This window comes from Rhinoderma darwinii, chromosome 13, assembly GCF_050947455.1.
Source record: "Rhinoderma darwinii isolate aRhiDar2 chromosome 13, aRhiDar2.hap1, whole genome shotgun sequence".
NCBI lineage: Eukaryota > Metazoa > Chordata > Amphibia > Anura > Rhinodermatidae > Rhinoderma > Rhinoderma darwinii.
Genome location: NC_134699.1, coordinates 71,370 through 94,673, shown reverse-complemented (window position 1 = coordinate 94,673; position 23,304 = coordinate 71,370). Strand labels below are relative to the sequence as shown.

At 44.6% G+C, this 23,304-nt stretch overlaps 1 protein-coding gene across 1 annotated transcript in view; it reads right to left on the bottom strand.

The window, feature by feature from the left end:
* PTGIS (prostaglandin I2 synthase) overlaps window positions 1-13,183 on the bottom strand; it is a 30,067-nt gene extending 16,884 nt beyond the window's left edge. Inside the window, exons 1-3 of the mRNA XM_075846918.1 lie at window positions 13,067-13,183; window positions 2,932-3,110; window positions 67-201 (exon numbers count right to left, since the gene is read on the bottom strand). Coding sequence (XP_075703033.1) covers window positions 67-201; window positions 2,932-3,110; window positions 13,067-13,111 — 359 coding nt within the window. The 5' untranslated portion in view covers window positions 13,112-13,183. The remainder of the gene's footprint in view (window positions 1-66; window positions 202-2,931; window positions 3,111-13,066) is intronic.
* Between the last annotated feature and the right edge of the window lie 10,121 nt (window positions 13,184-23,304).

Genomic DNA, 23,304 nt, shown 5'->3' with positions numbered 1-23,304 from the left:
CAGGTTATCTGCAGTGCCCCTTAACTGTGTTATATCAGGGAAAAGCATCAGAGTATTTCACCGCACCGTAACATCACGCCGTAGGTAAAGTCCAGCAGTCCCTCCTCCCTCCATTTTGTCCCTGGCACACTGCTTAAAACTGAGGAAAGATGGCGGAACATGACGCTGGTCAGCTGCCGCAGTCTCTGGTGCTGTAAGTGCCTAGAAAACAGAACAATGCGCAGGTACAGGCAGAAAGAAATGATTATTACACAACAGGGATGGTCACTATTATTATTTGACGCTGTGGCCGGGGATTCCACCCCTGGAGAAGCCCCTGACGTCACTGTCCACATATGGACAGAGATATCAAGAAGAGCGCTCCAGGAGCAGAGTCCCACTCCTAAAGGGAGCTACAGTGGCGCTACCTACAAGGGGGCTGTGTGGCACAACCTACAAGGGGCGGTGTGGCACTACCTACAAGGGGGCTATGTGGCACTACCTACAAGGGGGCTGTGTGTGGCACTACTTACAAGGGGGCGGTGTTTGGCACTACTTACAAGGGGGCGGTGTGTGGCACTGCCTACAAGGGGGCGGTGTGTGGCACTGCCTACAAGGGGGCGGTGTGTGGCACTACCTACAAGGGGGCTGTGTGTGGCACTACCTACAAGGGGGCTGCATGTGGCACTACCTACAAGGGGGCTGTGTGTGGCACTACTTACAAGGGGGCGGTGTTTGGCACTACTTACAAGGGGGCGGTGTGTGGCACTGCCTACAAGGGGGCGGTGTGTGGCACTACCTACAAGGGGGCTGTGTGTGGCACTACCTACAAGGGGGCTGCATGTGGCACTACCTACAAGGGGGCTGCGTGTGGCACTACCTACAAGGGGGCTGTGTGGCACTATCTACAAGGGGGCTGTGTGGCACTACCTACAAGGGGGCTGTGTGTGGCACTACCTACAAGGGGTCTGTGTGTGGCGCTGCCTACAACGGGTCTGTGTTTGGCACTACTTACAAGGGGGCGGTGTTTGGCACTACTTACAAGGGGGCGGTGTGTGGCACTACCTACAAGGGGGCGGCGTGTGGCACTACCTACAAGGGGGCTGCGTGTGGCACTACCTACAAGGGGGCTGCGTGTGGCACTACCTACAAGGGGGCTGTGTGGCACTACCTACAAGTGGGCTGTGTGGCACTACCTACAAGGGGGCTGTGTGGCACTACCTACAAGGGGGCTGTGTGTGGCACTACCTACAAGGGGTCTGTGTGTGGCACTACCTAGAAGGGGTCTGTGTGTGGCGCTGCCTACAAGGGGGCTGTGTGTGATGCTACCTACAAGGGGGCTGCATGGCGCTACCTACAAGGGGGCTGCGTGGCACTACCTACAAGGGGGCTGTGTGTGGCACTACCTACAAGGGGGCTGTGTGTGGCACTACTTACAAGGGGGCGTTGTGTGGCACTACCTACAAGGGGGCTGTGTGGCACTACCTACAAGGGGGCTGCGTGTGGCACTACCTACAAGGGGGCTGTGTGGCACTACTTACAAGGGGGTTGAGTGGCACTACCTACAAGGGGGCTGTGTGGCACTACCTACAAGGGGGCTGTGTGGCGCTACCTACAAGGGGGCTGTGTGTGGCACTACCTACAAGGGGGCTGTGTGTGGCACTACCCATCTCTATCCGCTACATTATCCATACAGATATTATCCCCCTCTCTATCCATCACATGATCCATACAGATATTATCGCCCTCTCTATCCATCACATGATCCATACAGATATTATCCCCCTCTATATCCGTCACATGATCCGTACAGATATTATCCCCCTCTCTATCGTCACATGATCCATACAGATATTATCCCCCTCTCTATCCGTCACATGATCCGTACAGATATTATCCCCCTCTCTATCCGTCACATGATCCATACAGATATTATCCCCCTCTATATCCGTCACATGATCCGTACAGATATTATCCCCCTCTCTATCGTCACATGATCCGTACAGATATTATCCCCCTCTATATCCGTCACATGATCCGTACAGATATTATCGCCCTCTCTCTCTGTCACATGATCCGTACAGATATTATCCCCCTCTCTCTCCGTCACATGATCCGTACAGATATTATCCCCCTCTCTATATCCGTCACATGATCCGTACAGATATTATCCCCCTCTCTCTCCGTCACATGATCCATACAGATATTATCCCCCTCTATATCCGTCACATGATCCATACAGATATTATCCCCCTCTATATCCGTCACATGATCCGTACAGATATTATCCCCCTCTCTCTCCGTCACATGATCCGTACAGATATTATCCCCCTCTCTATATCCGTCACATGATCCGTACAGATATTATCCCCCTCTCTCTCCGTCACATGATCCATACCGATATTATCCCCCTCTATATCCGTCACATGATCCGTACAGATATTATCCCCCTCTCTCTCCGTCACATGATCCGTACAGATATTATCCCCCTCTCTATATCCGTCACATGATCCGTACAGATATTATCCCCCTCTCTCTATCCGTCACATGATCCATACAGATATTATCCCCCTCTCTATCCGTCACATGATCCGTACAGATATTATCCCCCTCTCTCTCCGTCACATGATCCATACAGATATTATCCCCCTCTCTCTATCCATCACATGATCCGTACAGATATTATCCCCCTCTATATCCGTCACATGATCCATACAGATATTATCCCCCTCTATATCCGTCACATGATCCGTACAGATATTATCCCCCTCTCTCTCTCCGTCACATGATCCGTACAGATATTATCCCCCTCTCTCTCCGTCACATGATCCGTACAGATATTATCCCCCTCTCTCTCCGTCACATGATCCGTACAGATATTATCCCCCTCTCTCTCCGTCACATGATCCGTACAGATATTATCCCCCTCTCTCTCCGTCACATGATCCATACGTTTTAAAGATTCTCTTTTCCGCCGTGGGGTCGTGATTAGGGAGCCGAACGTCAAATATCCTTTCCATTAAAGTTTTTGCATATTTTCCAAAGTCCAGTTTGTCAGGAGACTCCAGGACGACGTCATCATAGGAATGTGGGTCCAACAGAACAGTCAGAAACCTCCCCGCAACCTGGACCTGAGAGAGAGAGAGACGGTAAATCACCCGCGTGAGGAGTAGAGAGTCACTGTATTAGAATGTATAGATCAGGATATAGGGTATGGAGCAGGATATATTATGGTGATAGGGTTAGGGTATATATTAGGATGTATAGGTATATAGAGTAGGATATAGGGTATGGAGCAGGATATAGGGCTGTAGTGTATAGCAGGATATATTATGGTGTATAAGATTAGGAAGGGATTGGATAGGTTTGTGGTCAATTAATATATAACTTTTATTGTTTAGTTAAAATGAACACATTTTATTAAAATGCCTAAATGTCTCCCTGTGAGTGACCCCCGACCTCACATACCCAGGGCCAATGGACTAGTGTAACAAGATTGTAGTAAACCACAAGAATTATGGTGATAAGATATTAGGATTGGATTTGTGGGGCCGGACGCCATGATTTCCGTGTTGTGCCAGGAGGTGACGTCACTCTTCTCATCCTCACTTTAGGATTTCCTTGTTTTCTCACATTCCTTATAACTGAATTGTGCTATTTGCTGCAGGTGGGAATATGTGACTTCATCATTTGTGCTGGGAAAAATGCGTGTGACTTTCTAATCACGCTATATAAAAAAATATACACAGTGACTCCACCAGCAGAATTGTGAGTGCAGCTCTGGAGTATAATACAGGATGTAACTCAGGATAAGTAATGTAATGTATGTACACAGTGACTCCACCAGCAGAATAGTGAGTGCAGCTCTGGAGTGGGTGGAGTAGGACGTGTGGAGAGAGCTGCTGAGACTTCCATGCAGGCCTTGGATCCAGGGACTTTCCTTATCCTACCTGCCCAGGCCTCATACCATCTGCCTGGGCTTGGAAAGTACCCTGAGGGGGGTTCCATCCTAGGATGGAGCCTCAGACCTCTACCTCCCGGAGCATGCCAGCGGGGGGTAGAGGGTCATCCCAGCTGGCTGGGAATATGCAAACGGTCGCGGGAGTGAGGAGATCATCTCGGGGCAAGGCTGTCCTGGCTCCCCCCGTGGCTGGAACCCTGGATAAGGGTATGGAGACGCGGTCCGGCATGGTGATAGAGGTGTTGTCGTCTGGAGAAGGACCAGCACTGTCCGGACATTTGGATGACGGTCGTGTGGAGGAATGGGGACAGCTGAGGACCGGAGAGACGGTGGAGAACTTCAGCTCCCGTCTGGCTATGCGGTTGGAGGAGTATCGGGACCTCAGGAAGTCGCTGCAACGGCTCCGTGCGGACTTGGCGGTCGCCAGAGGAAGGGCTGCAAAAGCCACAGGAGGTAAGAGGTCCCGATACCGTTTAAATGTGAAATCCTTGTTGGAGGAAATAAAAGAAGTGGAAGAAAGACGTGAGGAGATTTTGGCAGGCGGAGGGGTGTTTGGAGAAAAGTTAAAAAACGAAGAGAGGTTTGCCGAGATGGCAGAACCTATAAAAATAGAAAGTGTGGAGGAAGATAGCAGAGCCCCAGACACAGCAAAGGAAAATGTGGTGGAGGCAATGGAGCATGGAAATGTAAAGTCCAGAGAAGGCTCAGATTCTGATGCACCCAGGAGCAGTGAGGAGGAGGAGGGTGGACTCACAGCTGGGAATAATCAAGAGTGTTTTGAAACTGACAGTGAGCGGCCTCCAGGTATACTCACACAGATCCGTAACGTGGAGTCGCCGGTATCCTTCCAGGGATTTTGTTTTGGTGCGGAGTTACCCGCAGAGGAGGAAAAGCAAAAGAAAAAAAAATTTAAGAAGAAAAAAAAGGAAAAGGAAAAAAAATCTGATAAAGGTTCATTTAAACTTGTGTATACAGCAAGATCCTTCCTGTGCTCTGAGCCAGATGAAAGTCAGGATCAGGGCGCAGGTCCCGCAAGACCCCCAACTCCAACCTCTGCAGTGGGGCTGGAGCGGGAATGCGGGGAGAGTGTTACGGGTCCGGCATTAGAACACGTGGTGGTCAAAATGGCGCCGGACGCCAACCCCTGCAAAGGGGGCGGTACTGGTGGCCTGGTGACGCCAGGGGGTGTGTCCCCGTGTCCGGTGAATGGCGAGCCCGGGAAACTGGTCTTTGATGCGAGTCAGGGGTCGGGAGAACGGGTAAACCAGAAACCGGATGTGGTGTCTGAAAGCCGGAAGTCTGTCGGTGTCGCAGTAAAGCCGTCAGACGTTCCGGACAAGGGCGGTCACAGAGGGGGCTCCGGCTCTGTTGGCCACTCCTCTGTGGGAGGGGGGAGTGGTCCGGCGCCGGAGGCGGCTCCAGTGACGTCAGTGGCTCCTTCGTCCGCATCGCTGAAAAGTGGTGTAGGCGAGAAGGGGGCTGCTGGCGTCGGGGGCGACGGTGGCCCCTTTCCCAAAAATGTTCCGCGCATAGAACAGATGGAGGTTAATGAGGCGGAGGGCACAGCGGGGACATCGCTTATAACATCTGGTGGCGTCCCTGCAAAGGTGCCTGATGATGCGGAGACTGAAGCAGTGTCTACCCACAAAATGTACAGAAAAAATACATAACATAGAACCAGGCCTGGCCAGAAGGATGACTGCAGGGGGACCTGGTGGGTTAAATGAAAAAGTTGCGGCTGTGGATGTGGAAACTACTGGGGGTATGCAGGTGTCTGTAAATAAAGTTGCTGGAGTGTCTGCTGGTAATGGGGTGTTGAGTTCTGTGTCTGTGGGTGGTGGGGATGGGGTATCAACCAGGGGCAATGGGCCTGGCGCTCCTCTTGCTGTGACATCCGGCAGGTATTATGCTGGTGTGGCAGCGGGGGGACAGCGGGCCCACCCATCTTCATCCTCAAGGTCCGGGGACGGTAACTTGCAACAACGTCTCTTGGACGCTTTAAGAGAGGGAAAGCAAACCCTAACCATAGGGGGAGTGCAGAAGGATAGACAGATAGACAGATATGGTCTAAATGCCTTCCGAGAGCAACGAGGAGATCAGTGGTCGCTCCCAACAGCCGGGCAGGCTGTAGCCAGGAGGAATGTGGTCCGTCTCCGGTGGCGTGGCAATGATGCGTGCCCTCCCAGAAAGAGGGTGGTGGAGCTGCTGCTGGGGATGGGCTTCAAGGCGAGTGACATCTTTGCCTTGATACATCCTCACGGCTCGGTCGAGTTTGACATCAGCTTTGTTCACCTAGGGGGCCTTGAGGTCTTCTGGGGGAACTACGAGCTGATGAAGGACGAGCCTGGCTGGCGAGACTTTGCTGCACAAGCAATTTCTCGCCAAAGTGGTCCCAAGAGAGTGATTGTTCTTACCCGTAACGAGTCACTCTCTTGTATTGATATCATGACCTGGTTGGGAAGGTACGGAGAGGTAGTAGAGATGCCACGGAAGAACATGGATGAGTTTGGCATCTGGTCAGGGGCCTGGACGTTCATGGTTAAACTAAAGCGTCTGGGACAGACGGTGTCCCACATACCATCGTCTGCTTTCCTGGGAAGAGATCGGATCCTTGTCTTCTACCAGGGGCAGCCGAAGTTGTGTCACCGGTGTGGCGACCCCTCACATTTGAGTGCAGGCTGCAAGGTGCAGAAGTGTGCTCATTGTGGGGGGATTGGTCATCTAGCCGCATCGTGTGACCGTATTCGCTGCAACCTGTGTGGTGACTTAGGTCACCCGTTCAGTCGGTGTCCTCGCTCTGTTGTCAATGCCTGTTCCAAACCTGCGGAGGATGAAAGGAGGGAGGCCTCCGTGGGTGAGGGTGCGGGCAGGGACGATGGGGCACAGGGGCAAGGGAAGAATGCAAAGAAGGGTCCCCCTTCTCGCCAGAGAAGGGCGGAGAAGCGAAGGAAGGAGAGGATTTGGAGGGCGCTCCAGGAAACTGGGACGACCTCTGATTCGGATCTGGATGCCCCCCCTGAAGCTGATGCCCCTGGGGAGGCCGAATTGAACGGGGAGATGAGGAGGATCCAAAGGGAGCAGAGGGCTGAGGACTCTCAGTCCTCCCACTATGAAAGTGTGGGAGAGGAAGAGAGGACTCAGCCTACAGCAAAAGGGACACCGGGCAAAACCCAAGGGCCAAATACATCTGGCCCCGCCCTGGCCCAGGAAGGTAAATCCTGTACCCCCCTGGTGCGCTCTACTGATCGATACCATGCTCTCGTGGACATTCCAGCCTCTCATACTAAGAGGGAGGGCATGGTAGGGCACCCTAGAGTCATTGAGCCTCCCCTGCTGCAGGGGCCGTTGCCCCCAGAGGGGGAGGTTGACCCGGAACTTGGGGATGAAGATGGGAATAGGGTGGTGAGTATGGACTCCTCAGTTTGCAAGAAGCGAGGCAAAGAAGGGGGGTCCTCATCAGATAGAGGAGGGGGTGGGAAGAAGAAAGCCGTCTAACTCAAACATCCATGATGGCGGCACCCACTCCGTTGACGCTGGCATCAATTAACGTTGCCAGCATTAAGTCAGATAGGGCGAGATTTGCAGCCTTTGATTTTCTTGGCCGAGTTGAAGCCGACATTTTGTTTTTGCAGGAGACCAGGCTGTCACTTTTGGCAGACATCGTTAAATCTAGGAGGGAGTGGCGACGCGGGCCCTCCTACTGGTCTCTTGCGGCTGAGCCCTATAGCGGAGTGGCGGTCCTTTTCACCGCACCGGTAACATGCCGACGGATGATTGAGTTAGAAATGGGGAGGTGCTTGATCTTAGATGTCCTCATGAGGGGACAGGAATTAAGACTAATCAATATATACGGACCCCAGAGCAAATGGGACCGTAAAAGTCTCTTCATGAGGATTAAGCCTTTCCTTTTTTCAGGTCGACAAGTTATCTTTGGAGGGGACTTCAATACTGTCGTGAGGCCCCGAGATAGAGGAGGTTCCGGAGATAAAAAATTGACCTATGATAGTGTAGCATTAAAAAATATAGTTAGCGATGCTCGCCTGGTGGATATCCACATCAGGCATACCCCAGGCCACTCGGGTTTCACCTATCGTAGAGGTAGTTGTAGGTCTAGGATAGACAGGTTTTTCTTGAAGGAGGAAGCCATCTCTTCACCAGTGTCCATTGTTGAGGTGGAGTTCTCCGATCACTGTATGATTATTTTCTCTTTGAACATTGCAGAGTCCCTCCAGATGGGAAGAGGTATATGGAGGCTGAATTCTACTCTCTTGGAAGAAGCGGAGATAAGACAGGCCTTTGAGGATTTTCTTCAGAGCCAGGTACCTTTGTTGGATCTCAGTGGTACTAAGTCTGAGTGGTGGGAGTTGTTTAAAGTCCGGGTGGCAGGATTTTTCCGCAGGCTCTCAAGCCTCAGGTCCATGAGTAGGTACCGCCTATATCAGGAACTGAGGAGGAAACTCGAACATCTGGTCTCAACCGGGGGTAGTGGGGAGGAGATCTCCGTGGTGAAAGCTTTGCTCAGGAGGTGTCAGTATGATAGGCACACATCTTTAGTTCTTGAGAGGGATTTCGGGAGGTACCGCTCGCCCGACCCCTACAGGAACTGTAAGATGTCAGTGAGTCGTAAGGTTGTGACAGGACTGATTGATAGTACAGGATCTCTGAAGAGATCCAAATCAGGGATCTTGGAGGTCGTCAGATCCTTCTACTCGCACCTCTTGGGGAAGCAAGATCCAAACCGAGACGAGATGTCGGCTTTCCTGGCTGAAACCATCCCTGAGCCAGGGGTAGACCCCTCTCTCGGTGTTTTGATAGACTCGATCAAGGAAGAGGAAGTTGGATTGGCGATTGATGGGCTTGCCCTCAAAAAATCGCCAGGGCCGGATGGCTTAACATCCGAGTTTTATAAGACTTTTAAAGGAACGCTAGTTCCCCTCTTGACTGAGGTGTTTAATGAGTGCCTTTCCTCGGGTACTTTGCCAATGTCAATGAGGAGGTCGGCCTTGATCGTTTTATCGAAGGGTAAAGACTCGACCCGTATTGAGAATTGGCGTCCCATAGCGCTGCTCAATACGGACAGAAAGGTTCTCGCAAAGGTGCTGTTTAATCGGCTGGTGAAGTTTGCATCCCGGCTCCTTTCGCCGGTCCAGCATTGCTCTGTTCCAGGCCGCAGCACATTTAGTGCTGTCCTCAGTGTCAGAGAGGCAGTGGAGCAGGGAAATTCTGGTCGGTGGGAGGGGTACATCCTGTCCTTGGACCAGGCCAAGGCTTTTGACCGGGTGGACCACGAGTACCTCTGGTCGGTCCTTCTGAGGTACGGCCTACCGGGGGGGGTTTGTCAATTGGCTACAGACCTTATACACTGGGGCTGAGACTTTTGCGCTGGTGAACGGTTGGGTTGGAACCCCCTTTGAGGTTGGGTCTGGTGTCCGCCAGGGTTGTCCCTTGAGCCCTTTGCTATATGCGTTCGCAATTGATCCTTTTCTTAAAAGGATCGATCGTGGGCCATTGGCGGGAGTCGGGGCCGGCCTGGAGGGGCCGGAGGCCACTCAGAGGGTGGTTGCGTACGCAGACGACGTCTCCATTTTTGTTTCCTCGAGAGGGGAGGCAGAGTGGGTGATGTCGGAAGTGGAGCGTTACTCATTGGCATCTGGGTCCAAGATCAACCGGGATAAGTGCAAAAGTCTCTGGCTGGGAGGAGGAGATCCTGGTTTTGATCTCCCGGACACCCTTCCAGAGCCTCAGGGGTCTGCTAAGATCTTAGGAGTCGAATTTGGCCCGGGTAATTACCCCAAGAAGAACTGGGAGGATAGGCTGAATCTAGTTGCCCAGAAGGTCGACCAATGGAAGGGTTGGTCCTTAACCCTGAGGGAAAGGGTTCACTTGGCCAAGGCCTACCTGGTGCCCATGTTGCTTTACCTGGGCAGTGTGTGCATCTTGCCAGAACCTCTCTGGACTCGGGTCTATAGCCTGTTCTTCCAGCTGTTATGGGGGAACAGGCTCAACCTAATCAAGAGGGAGGTTACTTACCTACCAAGGACACTAGGCGGGTTAGGTATGGTTAACCCGGTGGTGTTCCTAGTGAACACCTTTGTTAAGATCAACCTGGCAAACCTCTGGCAAGAGAGGGCTCCTTGGTGGATATCCTCCTGCAGGGGGTGGTTTCGGCCTTTCTTCCAGGAATGGGAGAGAGGAGGGCAAGTGAAAGACCTGCGTACACCTCACGGACATCTCCCGGCTTATGCCACCCTGGCGCTGAAGATTGTTCGCCGGTGGGGTCTGGAGGTGTGGGAGATCAGGACCATGTCGAGAAAATTTCTTGACAGGAGGGTCCTGATGACCCACTTCCAGAAGCCCCTGGCGCTCAAAGACTGCCCAAGTAGTGACCTCGGGGTGGGATTAAAACTTTTAAATTCAGCGAGGATTCCCCAGAAGTTTTGGGATCTGGCTTGGCGTTGCTTCCATGGGAGACTGTATGTGAGGGACAATCTAAAGTGCAGAAGCTCTGATGATCGGGATTGCCCCCGGGAGGAGTGTGGCGGAGTGCTGGAAAGCATGGAGCATTTCCTGCTTCATTGCCCTTTCAATACAGAGGTATACAAAAGGGTGGGAGCCTCCATTGGTTGGCCAGGCCTAACCAGCCTCTCCTATGCTGGGTGGGCCTATGGAGTGTTCGGAGACCTCGGTGGTAGGGACCATTGCACCTTGTTTCTAGTCAGTATAGTGGTCAGGCACTTTATGTGGAATGCACGATGTCTAGTTTCTACCCAGAAGAAAATCCTCCTAGTGGATGAGGTTGTTAGCAATATCATGGGTGACCTGGTGAAGGTGCATTCTTTGGAGGTTGGCAGATTGGGAGCATCCAAAGCCTCTCGTCTTTGGAGGGGCTTTTCCTTTTGGGTGCCTTAATGTGTCTGCCTTCATGAGGGAGGGGGGGGTCGTCACCGGTGCTCAACTGGAGGTGGGGGTCTGCGTTCCGCTGAGGCACCAAAAAAAATATAGCGATAGGGCTCGGAATAAGGGAAAGGTGAGGGTCGGCATAGGGTCAGCTTTCAATAGGGTCAAGAAAGGGCTAGTAATAGGGTAAGGAGATAGGGCAAGCGATAGGGAGGGTGCAGCGGTGGACGTGGTACCTTGACCTCTGGGGGGGTGCTGGGGGGGGGCTTTCCCTTCTCTCTATCTGGTGATGGGCTAGGTAAGCACAGGAAGATTTTTGTTTTGTTTAGGATTGAAATGGCAGGAAAAAGGTTTACAAGCGACCGAACTTGGTGCTTTCGGGTACCGTGTATTTTGTATATGGTTTGGTATTTGGACAAGTTGGTGATGTGTATTGTATTATATTGTAAAAATGTTGTTAGAATAGGGATAGACTTAAGGGGGTTGATAGGTTGGGAGGGGTCGGGGGGGGGGGGGGGGGTTTGCCTGACCCAGCCCCGGACTATGCGGACATGGGAGGACATGGGGCGGGGGGCTGGGCTGGGGTGTTGGGTGTGGTGGTGGGGGCCAGCATCTGGACTATGCGGACGTGAGAGGACATGAGGCGAGATGCTGGCTGGGGTGGTGGAGTTTAGGTAAGAAGGGTAAGGTTAAGGAAAGTCAGGATGTGTATAGTGTGATTAAAAAAAAAAAAAAAAAAATAAATAAATAAATTTAAAAAATAAAATATACAAAAAAAAAAAAATTGGGATTAGTATTATTATATTTTGGATTTTTTGGGTTATTATTATTATTATTTTATTATTATTATGTTGTTGTTTTATTATTATTATCATCATTATTATGTTGTTTCTTTAGGCCCTTGGTTGACGCGGGTCGGGGGATTTTCTGTTAGTACTTTGGATTACGTTTATATGATGTTTGTATATATTCTAGTTATTGTTTAGCTTCGGATGAAGTGTAGATGTAAGTATATAAGAGTGGGGTGTATGTGGCCGGGTCTGGTATGGTTTTCTCTTCTCATATACAGAGATGTATATAAGAAAATTTGTTTATAAGAATTGGGTTGTGACTTTTTGGTTATATGGAATTAGTTATGTATTTGTTTTTCAGTTTATGTTTTGTAAATTTATATAAAATAAAGAGATACAGGATATAACTCAGGATCAGTACAGGATAAGTAATGTATGTGCACAGTGACTCCACCAGCAGAATAGTGAGTGCAGCTCTGGAGTATAATACAGCATATAACTCAGGATCAGTACAGGATAAGTAATGTAATGTATATACACAGGGACTCCACCAGCAGAATAGTGAGTGCAGCTCTGGAGTATAATACAGGATATAACTCAGGATCAGTACAGGATAAGTAATGTAATGTATGTACACAGTGACTCCACCAGCAGAATAGTGAGTGCAGCTCTGGAGTATAATACAGGATATAACTCAGGATCAGTATAGGATAAGTAATGTATGTACACAGTGACTCCACCAGCAGAATAGTGAGTGCAGCTCTGGAGTATAATACAGCATATAACTCAGGATCAGTACAGGATAAGTAATGTAATGTATGTACACAGTGACTCCACCAGCAGAATAGTGAGTGCAGCTCTGGAGTATAATACAGGATGTAACTCAGGATCAGTACAGGATAAGTAATGTAATGTATGTACACAGTGACTCCACCAGTAGAATAGTGAGTACAGCTCTGGAGTGTAATACAGGCTGTATGTTTGGCAATTTTCCCACCAAAGTTAATTTCCTCTCTAAAAGTAAAACAGATAAGAGAACTGCACATATTTAGCAATAAAGTTCCTCCACCCTAATAATCTCCACATAAATCTGTTAGGTTCGTCCCACCCCTTCTGCCCCCCATCACTCTTTACACATTGTTGTTTTTGTTAGTACATCCTAGTGCCGCTTCTCTCTCATCAGATCTCATAGCACCGCTCATCTCCGCATTAGTTATTATGTCTCGCTGCTGCTCTTCTGGGTTAAACAAACCTTAGACGTTATTAAAAAGAATGGAGACATTTGTGATAGTTATTTGAGTGCCCGTCACACCCGTCACCCAACAAGAGGTGGAGCTTCCCCACTTCTGTGGCATTTCTTCTCTACTCCTGAGTACATTCATAGCAGGGTGTGGGCTTGTCAGTGGCAGCAGTGGCATTTGGTGGTCAGGTGACTTACTGTGAATATGTCGCCATGTTTCACCTTCATACGTGTCAGGAACATGGCCGCGTCACCCCCGAACTCCAGTGCATGTCCCAGCCATGGGATGAAGCCACAGTCAAGGGGGGGCTCATTACTCCGTCTAGACACAGAAAACATCAATCTCAGCAGGTACAAGAGGAGTGTTCAATAATCTGATCATCCCCTGTGTGTCTCATGGGACCTGGACCTCCCAGTTTATACAACTAACCACAGTCACCAACAGGACAGGCTTACATTTACCTCAATAAGGTTCAGTAGAACTGATGTGGAGAGTGCCCCAATGATGATGATGATGTGTGTGGAGAGTGCCCCAATGATGATGATGATGTGTGTGGAGAGTGCCCCAATGATGATGATGATGTGTGTGGAGAGTGCCCCAATGATGATGATGATGTGTGTGGAGAGTGCCCCAATGATGATGATGATGATGATATTAATAATGTGTGCTCCACTGATGATGATGATGATGATGTGTGCCCCACTGATGATAATGTGTGCCCCACTGATGATGATGTGTGCCCCAATAATTATATTAATGATGTGTGCCCCACTGGTCATCATGATATGTGTGCCCAACTGATGATTATGATGTGTGCCCCACTGATGATGATGATGTGTGCCCCACTGATGATGATGATGTGTGCCCCACTGATGATGATGATGTGTGCCCCACTGATGATGATGTGTGCCCCACTGATGATGATGTGTGCCCCACTGATGATGATGATGATGTGTGCCCTACTGATGATGTTGTGTGCCCCAATGATGATGATATGTGCCCCACTGATGATGATGATGATGATGATGATGAATGCCCCGCTGATAATTATGTGTGCCCCACTGATGATTATGATGAATGCCCCACTGATGATTATGATGTGTGCCCCACTGATGATTATGATGTGTGCCACACTGATGATGATGTGTGCCCCACTGATGATGATGATGATGATGATGTGTGCCCTACTGATGATGTTGTGTGCCCCAATGATGATGATGTGTGCCTCACTGATGATGTTAATGTGTGCCCCACTGATGATGATGATGATGATGATGATGATGAATGCCCAGCTGATAATTATGTGTGCCCCACTGATGATTATGATGAATGCCCCACTAATGATTATGATGTGTGCCCCACTGATGATTATGAAGAATGCCCTACTGATGATGATGATGATGATGTGTGCCCTACTGATGATGATGATGATGTGTGCCCTACTGATGATGATGTTGTGTGCCCCAATGATGATAATGTGTGCCTCGCTGATGATGATGATGGATGCCCCGCTGATAATTGTGTGCCCCACTGATGATTATGATGTGTGCCCCACTGATGATTATGATGTGTGCCCCACTGATGATTATGATGTGTGCCCCACTGATGATTATGATGTGTGCCCCACTGATGATTATGATGAATGCCCCACTGATGATTATGATGTGTGCCTCGCTGATGATGATGAATGCCCTGCTGATAATTATGACGTGTGCCCCACTGATGATGATGATGATGTGTGCCCCACTGATGATGATGTGTGCCCCACTGATGATGATGATGATGTGTGCCCCACTGATGATGATGTGTGCCCCACTGATGATTATGATGAATGCCCCACTGATGATTATGATGTGTGCCTCGCTGATGATGATGAATGCCCTGCTGATAATTATGACGTGTGCCCCACTGATGATGATGATGATGTGTGCCCCACTGATGATGATGATGATGTGTGCCCCACTGATGATGATGTGTGCCCCACTGATGATGATGATGATGTGTGCCCCACTGATGATGATGTGTGCCCCACTGATGATGATGTGTGCCCCACTGATGATGATGTTGTGTGCCCCACTGATGATGATGTGTGCCCCACTGATGATGATGTTGTGTGCCCCACTGATGATGATGATGATGATGATGATGATGATGATGATACTAATGCAGGATCCATCTGAAAAGCCTCAGACAACACAGACAGTTCTCCATGATCGTGACAAAAAGACAACAGTTCACCCGAAGAAAGGTAAGAGACACCATATAGTCATATCGATGTGTGTGTGGATGTATATGTATATATACATACACACACACACACACACACACACATACTCACTCACACACCATACATATACACCATACATATGCGCACATTATACACATATACTACACACATCATCTACATATACTACACACACACACACACACACACACACACACATCATACATATACTACACACACATACATATACTACACACACATCATACACATATACTACACACACATCATACACATACTACATGCACATTATAAACGTACACTACACACACACATCATCTACATATACTACACACACATCATACACATATACTACACACACATCATACACATATAATACACACATCATCTACATATACTACACACATCATCTACATATACTACACACACATCATACACATATACTACACACACATCATACACATATAATACACACATCATCTACATATACTACACACACATCATACACATATGCTACACACACATAATACACATATACTACACACACATCATACAAACATCATACACACATACTACACACACCATACACATATACTACACATACACGTCATACACATATACTACATATACACATATACTACATATACATCATACATACACATCATATACTACGCACACATTATACACATATACTACACACATCATACACAAATACTACACACACATTATACACATACTACATACACATCATACACATACTATACACATATATTACACACACATCATACACATATATTACACAAATATTATACACATCATACACATATACTACACACATATCATACACATATACTACATACACATCATACACACATACTACACACACATCATACACATATACTACACACACATCATACACATATATTACACAAATATTATACACATATACTACACACACATCATACACAAATACTACACACACATTATACATATATACTACATACACATATACTACACACACATCATATACTACACAAATATTATACACATATACTACACACACATCATACACAAATACTACACACTCATTATACACATACTACATGCACATTCTACACATATACTACACCCACATCATACACATATGCTACACACACATCATACACATCATACACATATACTACATACACATATACTACACACATCATACACATATACTACATACACATACACATATATTACACAAATATTATACACACATAATACACATATATTTCATACACATCATACACACATACTATATACGTCATACACATACTACATACACATATACTACACACACATCATACACATATACTGCACACACATCATACAGATATACTACACACACATCATACACATACTCCGTACACATCATACACATATACTATACACACATTATACACATATACTAAATACACATCATACATATATTACACAAATATTATACACATATATTACACTCACATAATACACATATACTACATACATCATACACATACTACATACACATCATACACAAATACTACACACATTATACACATATACTACATACACATACACATACTACACACACATCATACACATATACTACACACACATCATACACATATACTGCACACACATCATACACATATACTACATACACATCATACACATATACTAAACACACATCTTCTACATATACTACACACACATCATACAGATATACTACATACACATCATACACATACTACACACACATCATACACATATACTACACACACATCATACACATATACTACACACATATCATACACATATATTACACAAATATTATACACATATATTACACTCACATAATACACATATACTACATACATCATACACATACTACATACACATCATACACAAATACTACACACATTATACACGTTTACTATATACACATCATACACATATACTACACACACATCATACACATATACTACACACACATCATACACATATACTGCACACACATCATACACATATACTAAACACACATCTTCTACATATACTACACACACATCATACAGATATACTACATACACATCATACACATACTACACACACATCATACACATATACTACACACATATCATACACATATATTACACAAATATTATACACATATATTACACTCACATAATACACATATACTACATACATCATACACATACTACATACACATCATACACATATACTGCACACACATCATACACATATACTACACACATCATACACATATACTACACACACATCATACACATATACTAAACACACATCATCTACATATACTACACACACATCATACAGATATACTACATACACATCATACACATACTACACACACATCATACACATATACTACACACACATCATACTACATACACATCATACACATATATTACACAAATATTATACACACATAATACACATATACAACACACACATCATACACATATACTAAACACACATCATCTACATATACTACATACACATATACTACACACATCATACACATATACTACACCCACATCATACACATATGCTACACACATCATACACATATACTACATACACATATACTACACACATCATACACATATACTACATACACATACACATATATTACACAAATATTATACACACATAATACACATATATTTCATACACATCATACACACATACTATATACGTCATACACATACTACATACACATATACTACACACACATCATACACATATACTGCACACACATCATACAGATATACTACACACACATCATACACATACTCCGTACACATCATACACATATACTATACACACATTATACACATATACTAAATACACATCATACATATATTACACAAATATTATACACATATATTACACTCACATAATACACATATACTAAATACATCATACACATACTACATACACATCATACACAAATACTACACACATTATACACATATACTACATACACATACACATACTACACACACATCATACACATATACTACACACACATCATACACATATACTGCACACACATCATACACATATACTACATACACATATACTAAACACACATCTTCTACATATACTACACACACATCATACAGATATACTACATACACATCATACACATACTACACACACATCATACACATATACTACACACACATCATACACATATACTACACACACATCATACACATATACTACACACACATCATACACATATACTACACACATATCATACACATATATTACACAAATATTATACACATATATTACACTCACATAATACACATATACTACATACATCATACACATACTACATACACATCATACACAAATACTACACACATTATACACGTTTACTATATACACATCATACACATACTACACACACATCATACACATATACTACACACAAATCATACACATATACTGCACACACATCATACACATATACTAAACACACATCTTCTACATATACTACACACACATCATACAGATATACTACATACACATCATACACATACTACACACACATCATACACATATACTACACACATATCATACACATATATTACACAAATATTATACACATATATTACACTCACATAATACACATATACTACATACATCATACACATACTACATACACATCATACACATATACTGCACACACATCATACACATATACTACACACATCATACACATATACTACACACACATCATACACATATACTAAACACACATCATCTACATATACTACACACACATCATACAGATATACTACATACACATCATACACATACTACACACACATCATACACATATACTACACACACATCATACTACATACACATCATACACATATATTACACAAATATTATACACACATAATACACATATACAACACACACATCATACACATATACTAAACACACATCATCTACATATACTACATACACATATACTACACACATCATACACATATATTACACAAATATTATACACATATACTGTATTACACACACATAATACACAAATACTACACACACATCATACAGATATACTACATACACATCATACACATACTACACACACATCATACACATACTACACACACATCATACACATATACTACACACACATCATACACATACTACATACACATCATACACATATATTACACAAATATTATACACACATAATACACATATACTACACACACATCATACACATATACTGCACACACATCATACACATACTACATACACATCATACACATACTATACACATATATTACACACACATCATACACATATATTACACAAATATTATACACATCATACACATATACTATACACACATCGTACACATATACCACATACACATCATACACATATATTACACAAATATTATACACATATACTGTATTACACACACATAATACACATATACTACACACACATCATACAGATATACCACATACATATCATACACATACTACACACACCTCATACACATATACTACACACACATCATACACATACACTTCATACACATATACTACACACCATACACATATACTACATACATCATACACTTATACTACACGCACATCATACACATACTACATACACATCATACACACACATCATACACTTATACTACACACACATCATACACATATACTAAACACACATCTTCTACATATACTACACACACATCATACAGATATACCACATACATATCATACACATACTACACACACATCATACACATATACTACATACACATCATACACATATACTACACACATATCATACACATATACTACATACACATCATACACATATACTAAACACACATCATCTACATATACTACATACACATATACTACACACATCATACACATATATTACACAAATATTATACACATATACTGTATTACACACACATAATACACAAATACTACACACACATCATACAGATATACTACATACACATCATACACATACTACACACACATCATACACATACTACACACACATCATACACATATACTACACACACATCATACACATACTACATACACATCATACACATATATTACACAAATATTATACACACATAATACACATATACTACACACACATCATACACATATACTGCACACACATCATACACATACTACATACACATCATACACATACTATACACATATATTACACACACATCATACACATATATTACACAAATATTATACACATCATACACATATACTATACACACATCGTACACATATACCACATACACATCATACACATATATTACACAAATATTATACACATATACTGTATTACACACACATAATACACATATACTACACACACATCATACAGATATACCACATACATATCATACACATACTACACACACCTCATACACATATACTACACACACATCATACACATATACTTCATACACATATACTACACACCATACACATATACTACATACATCATACACTTATACTACACGCACATCATACACATACTACATACACATCATACACACACATCATACACTTATACTACACACACATCATACACATATACTAAACACACATCTTCTACATATACTACACACACATCATACAGATATACCACATACATATCATACACATACTACACACACATCATACACATATACTACATACACATCATACACATATACTACATACACATATACTACACACCATACACATATACTACACACACATATGCTACACAAACATCATACACATACTACATACACATATACTACACACCATACACATATACTACATACATCATACACTTATACTACACACACATCATACACACACATCATACACTTATACTACACACACATCATACACACACATCATACACTTATACTACACACACATTATACACATATACTACACATATATCATACACATATACTACATACACATATACTACACACACACTTAAAAAATATGTGTGGGCTTGAAGTATATGTATGTGTGCATGCATGTGTAGTATATGTGTGTGTAGTATATATGTGTGTGTAGTATGTATGTGTGTGTAGTATATATGTGTGTGTAGTATATATGTGTGTGTAGTATATGTGTGTGTAGTATATATGTGTGTGTAGTATGTATGTGTGTACATGCATGTGTAGTATGTATGTGTGTGTAGTATATGTCTACAAATGATCTTAGTATTGTTCTTTTGAATATGTAGTTCTGCAATGTTATATCTATATATGTGAGTAACGAGATTGTTTGGTTGGTTGCTATGGTGATTGAGCACGGGGCACGCTGACGCCATCATGCATGAGGCCTGAGGAACTGCGCTGAAGCGCGAAACGGGCATCGCCTAGTGGCATGCTGCATTGTATCCACACCTCCATTATGCCATTGAATTGAAATAAAGATACCTGTTTTTACACTGATAAGTGCCGCATCTTCTATACTATCTACTCTCTATACTTACATTTATATGCACACACACGTACAAAAACACACACACACACACACGTACAAAAACACATACACATGTGTGTGTATATATATATACAGTGCTGTGCAAAAGTTTTAGGCAGTTGTGGAACAATGCTGCAAAGTAGGAATTCTTTCAAAAATAGAAGTGTTTTTAGTTTTTTTAATCAATTAACAAAATACAAAGTTAATGAACAGAAGAGAAATGTAAATCAGATCCATATTTGGTGTCACCATTTGCCTTCAAAACCACGTCAATTCTTCTAGGTACACTTGCACAAAGTCATGGTTTTTGTAGGATTATAGTCAGGTGTATTTACCCCAATTATATCAAACTGGAGATAATGATCATCATTTTCATATGTAGGTTGAAAAACTGTAACATAAACTGCTGTGTAGGAGGCTTAAAACTGGGCGAGGAACAGCCAAACTCTGCAGCAAAGGTGAGGTTGTGGAAGACTTTCATGTCACAGGTCCACCATGGCAAGACTGAGCACAGCAACGAGACACAAGGTGGTTATACTGCATCAGCAAGCTCTCTCCCAGGCATGGTCGGCCTCAGGGACACAGGGCGCCAGCTGCCATACTGTAAGGGGGCGCCAGTGGGTGCGCATGCCCAGCGCAATGGCCACTACTTGGGGCACCAGCGGGTCAGGTGCCACTCACTAACTGCACCTACCTCAATATTGGCTGCCCTGCGCCGTGGCCACTGCTCACTCTTCCTGTCCTGCGTTCTTAATGACAATACAGGCGTGATGACATCATTCAGGATGCAAGAAAAGGAGGAGACACTGCACTACCTGCCTATGCGTTTCCTAGTAAGGACACCGAGGCAAGGTTTTTCTTCAGGGCCACTCCAGCTCCAGCAGCACCAGTGGGCAGTGTTTGTGAGAAGCCCAGCAGGTCAGTCACTGACTGCGGGCTTTCGATGAATGGGGCACTAATGAGGAGCTAAAAATGGCAATAATCGCAAGTGGGCAGAGGATTCAGTGCCACCTTGTTTCACATTTGCCACTTATTGCCAATTTTATGTCCTTCTGCTCAGTGCCTCCTTGATGCCCATTTGCCATTTTGTTGCCCCATTATTGTTCTTCTGTGACAAAAGGTGCTAAAGGGGCAGTAAATGGTAAATGGGCATCAAGGGGCCACCAAACGGGAGGTTTCTAAAGGGGCAATAAGTGGCAAATGGGCAGCATGGTGGCACTGAACGACACTAAAGTGTTAAGTATCTGCAGGCAGCAGTGAAGATGGTGGAGGGTCCTGGAGAGCGGTACAATAATGAGGGTCTGCAGGCAGCAGTGAAGACGGTGGAGGGTCCTGGAGAGCAGTAGAATAATGAGGGTCTGCAGGCAGCAGTGAAGATGGTAGAGGGTCCTGGAGAGAGGTACAATAATGAGGGTCTGCAGGCAGCAGTGAAGATGGTGGAGGGTCCTGGAGAGCGGTACAATAATGAGGGTCTGCAGGCAGCAGTGAAGATGGTGGAGGGTCCTGGAGAGCAGTAGAATAATGAGGGTCTGCAGGCAGCAGTGAAGATGGTAGAGGGTCCTGGAGAGAGGTACAATAATGAGGGTCTGCAGGCAGC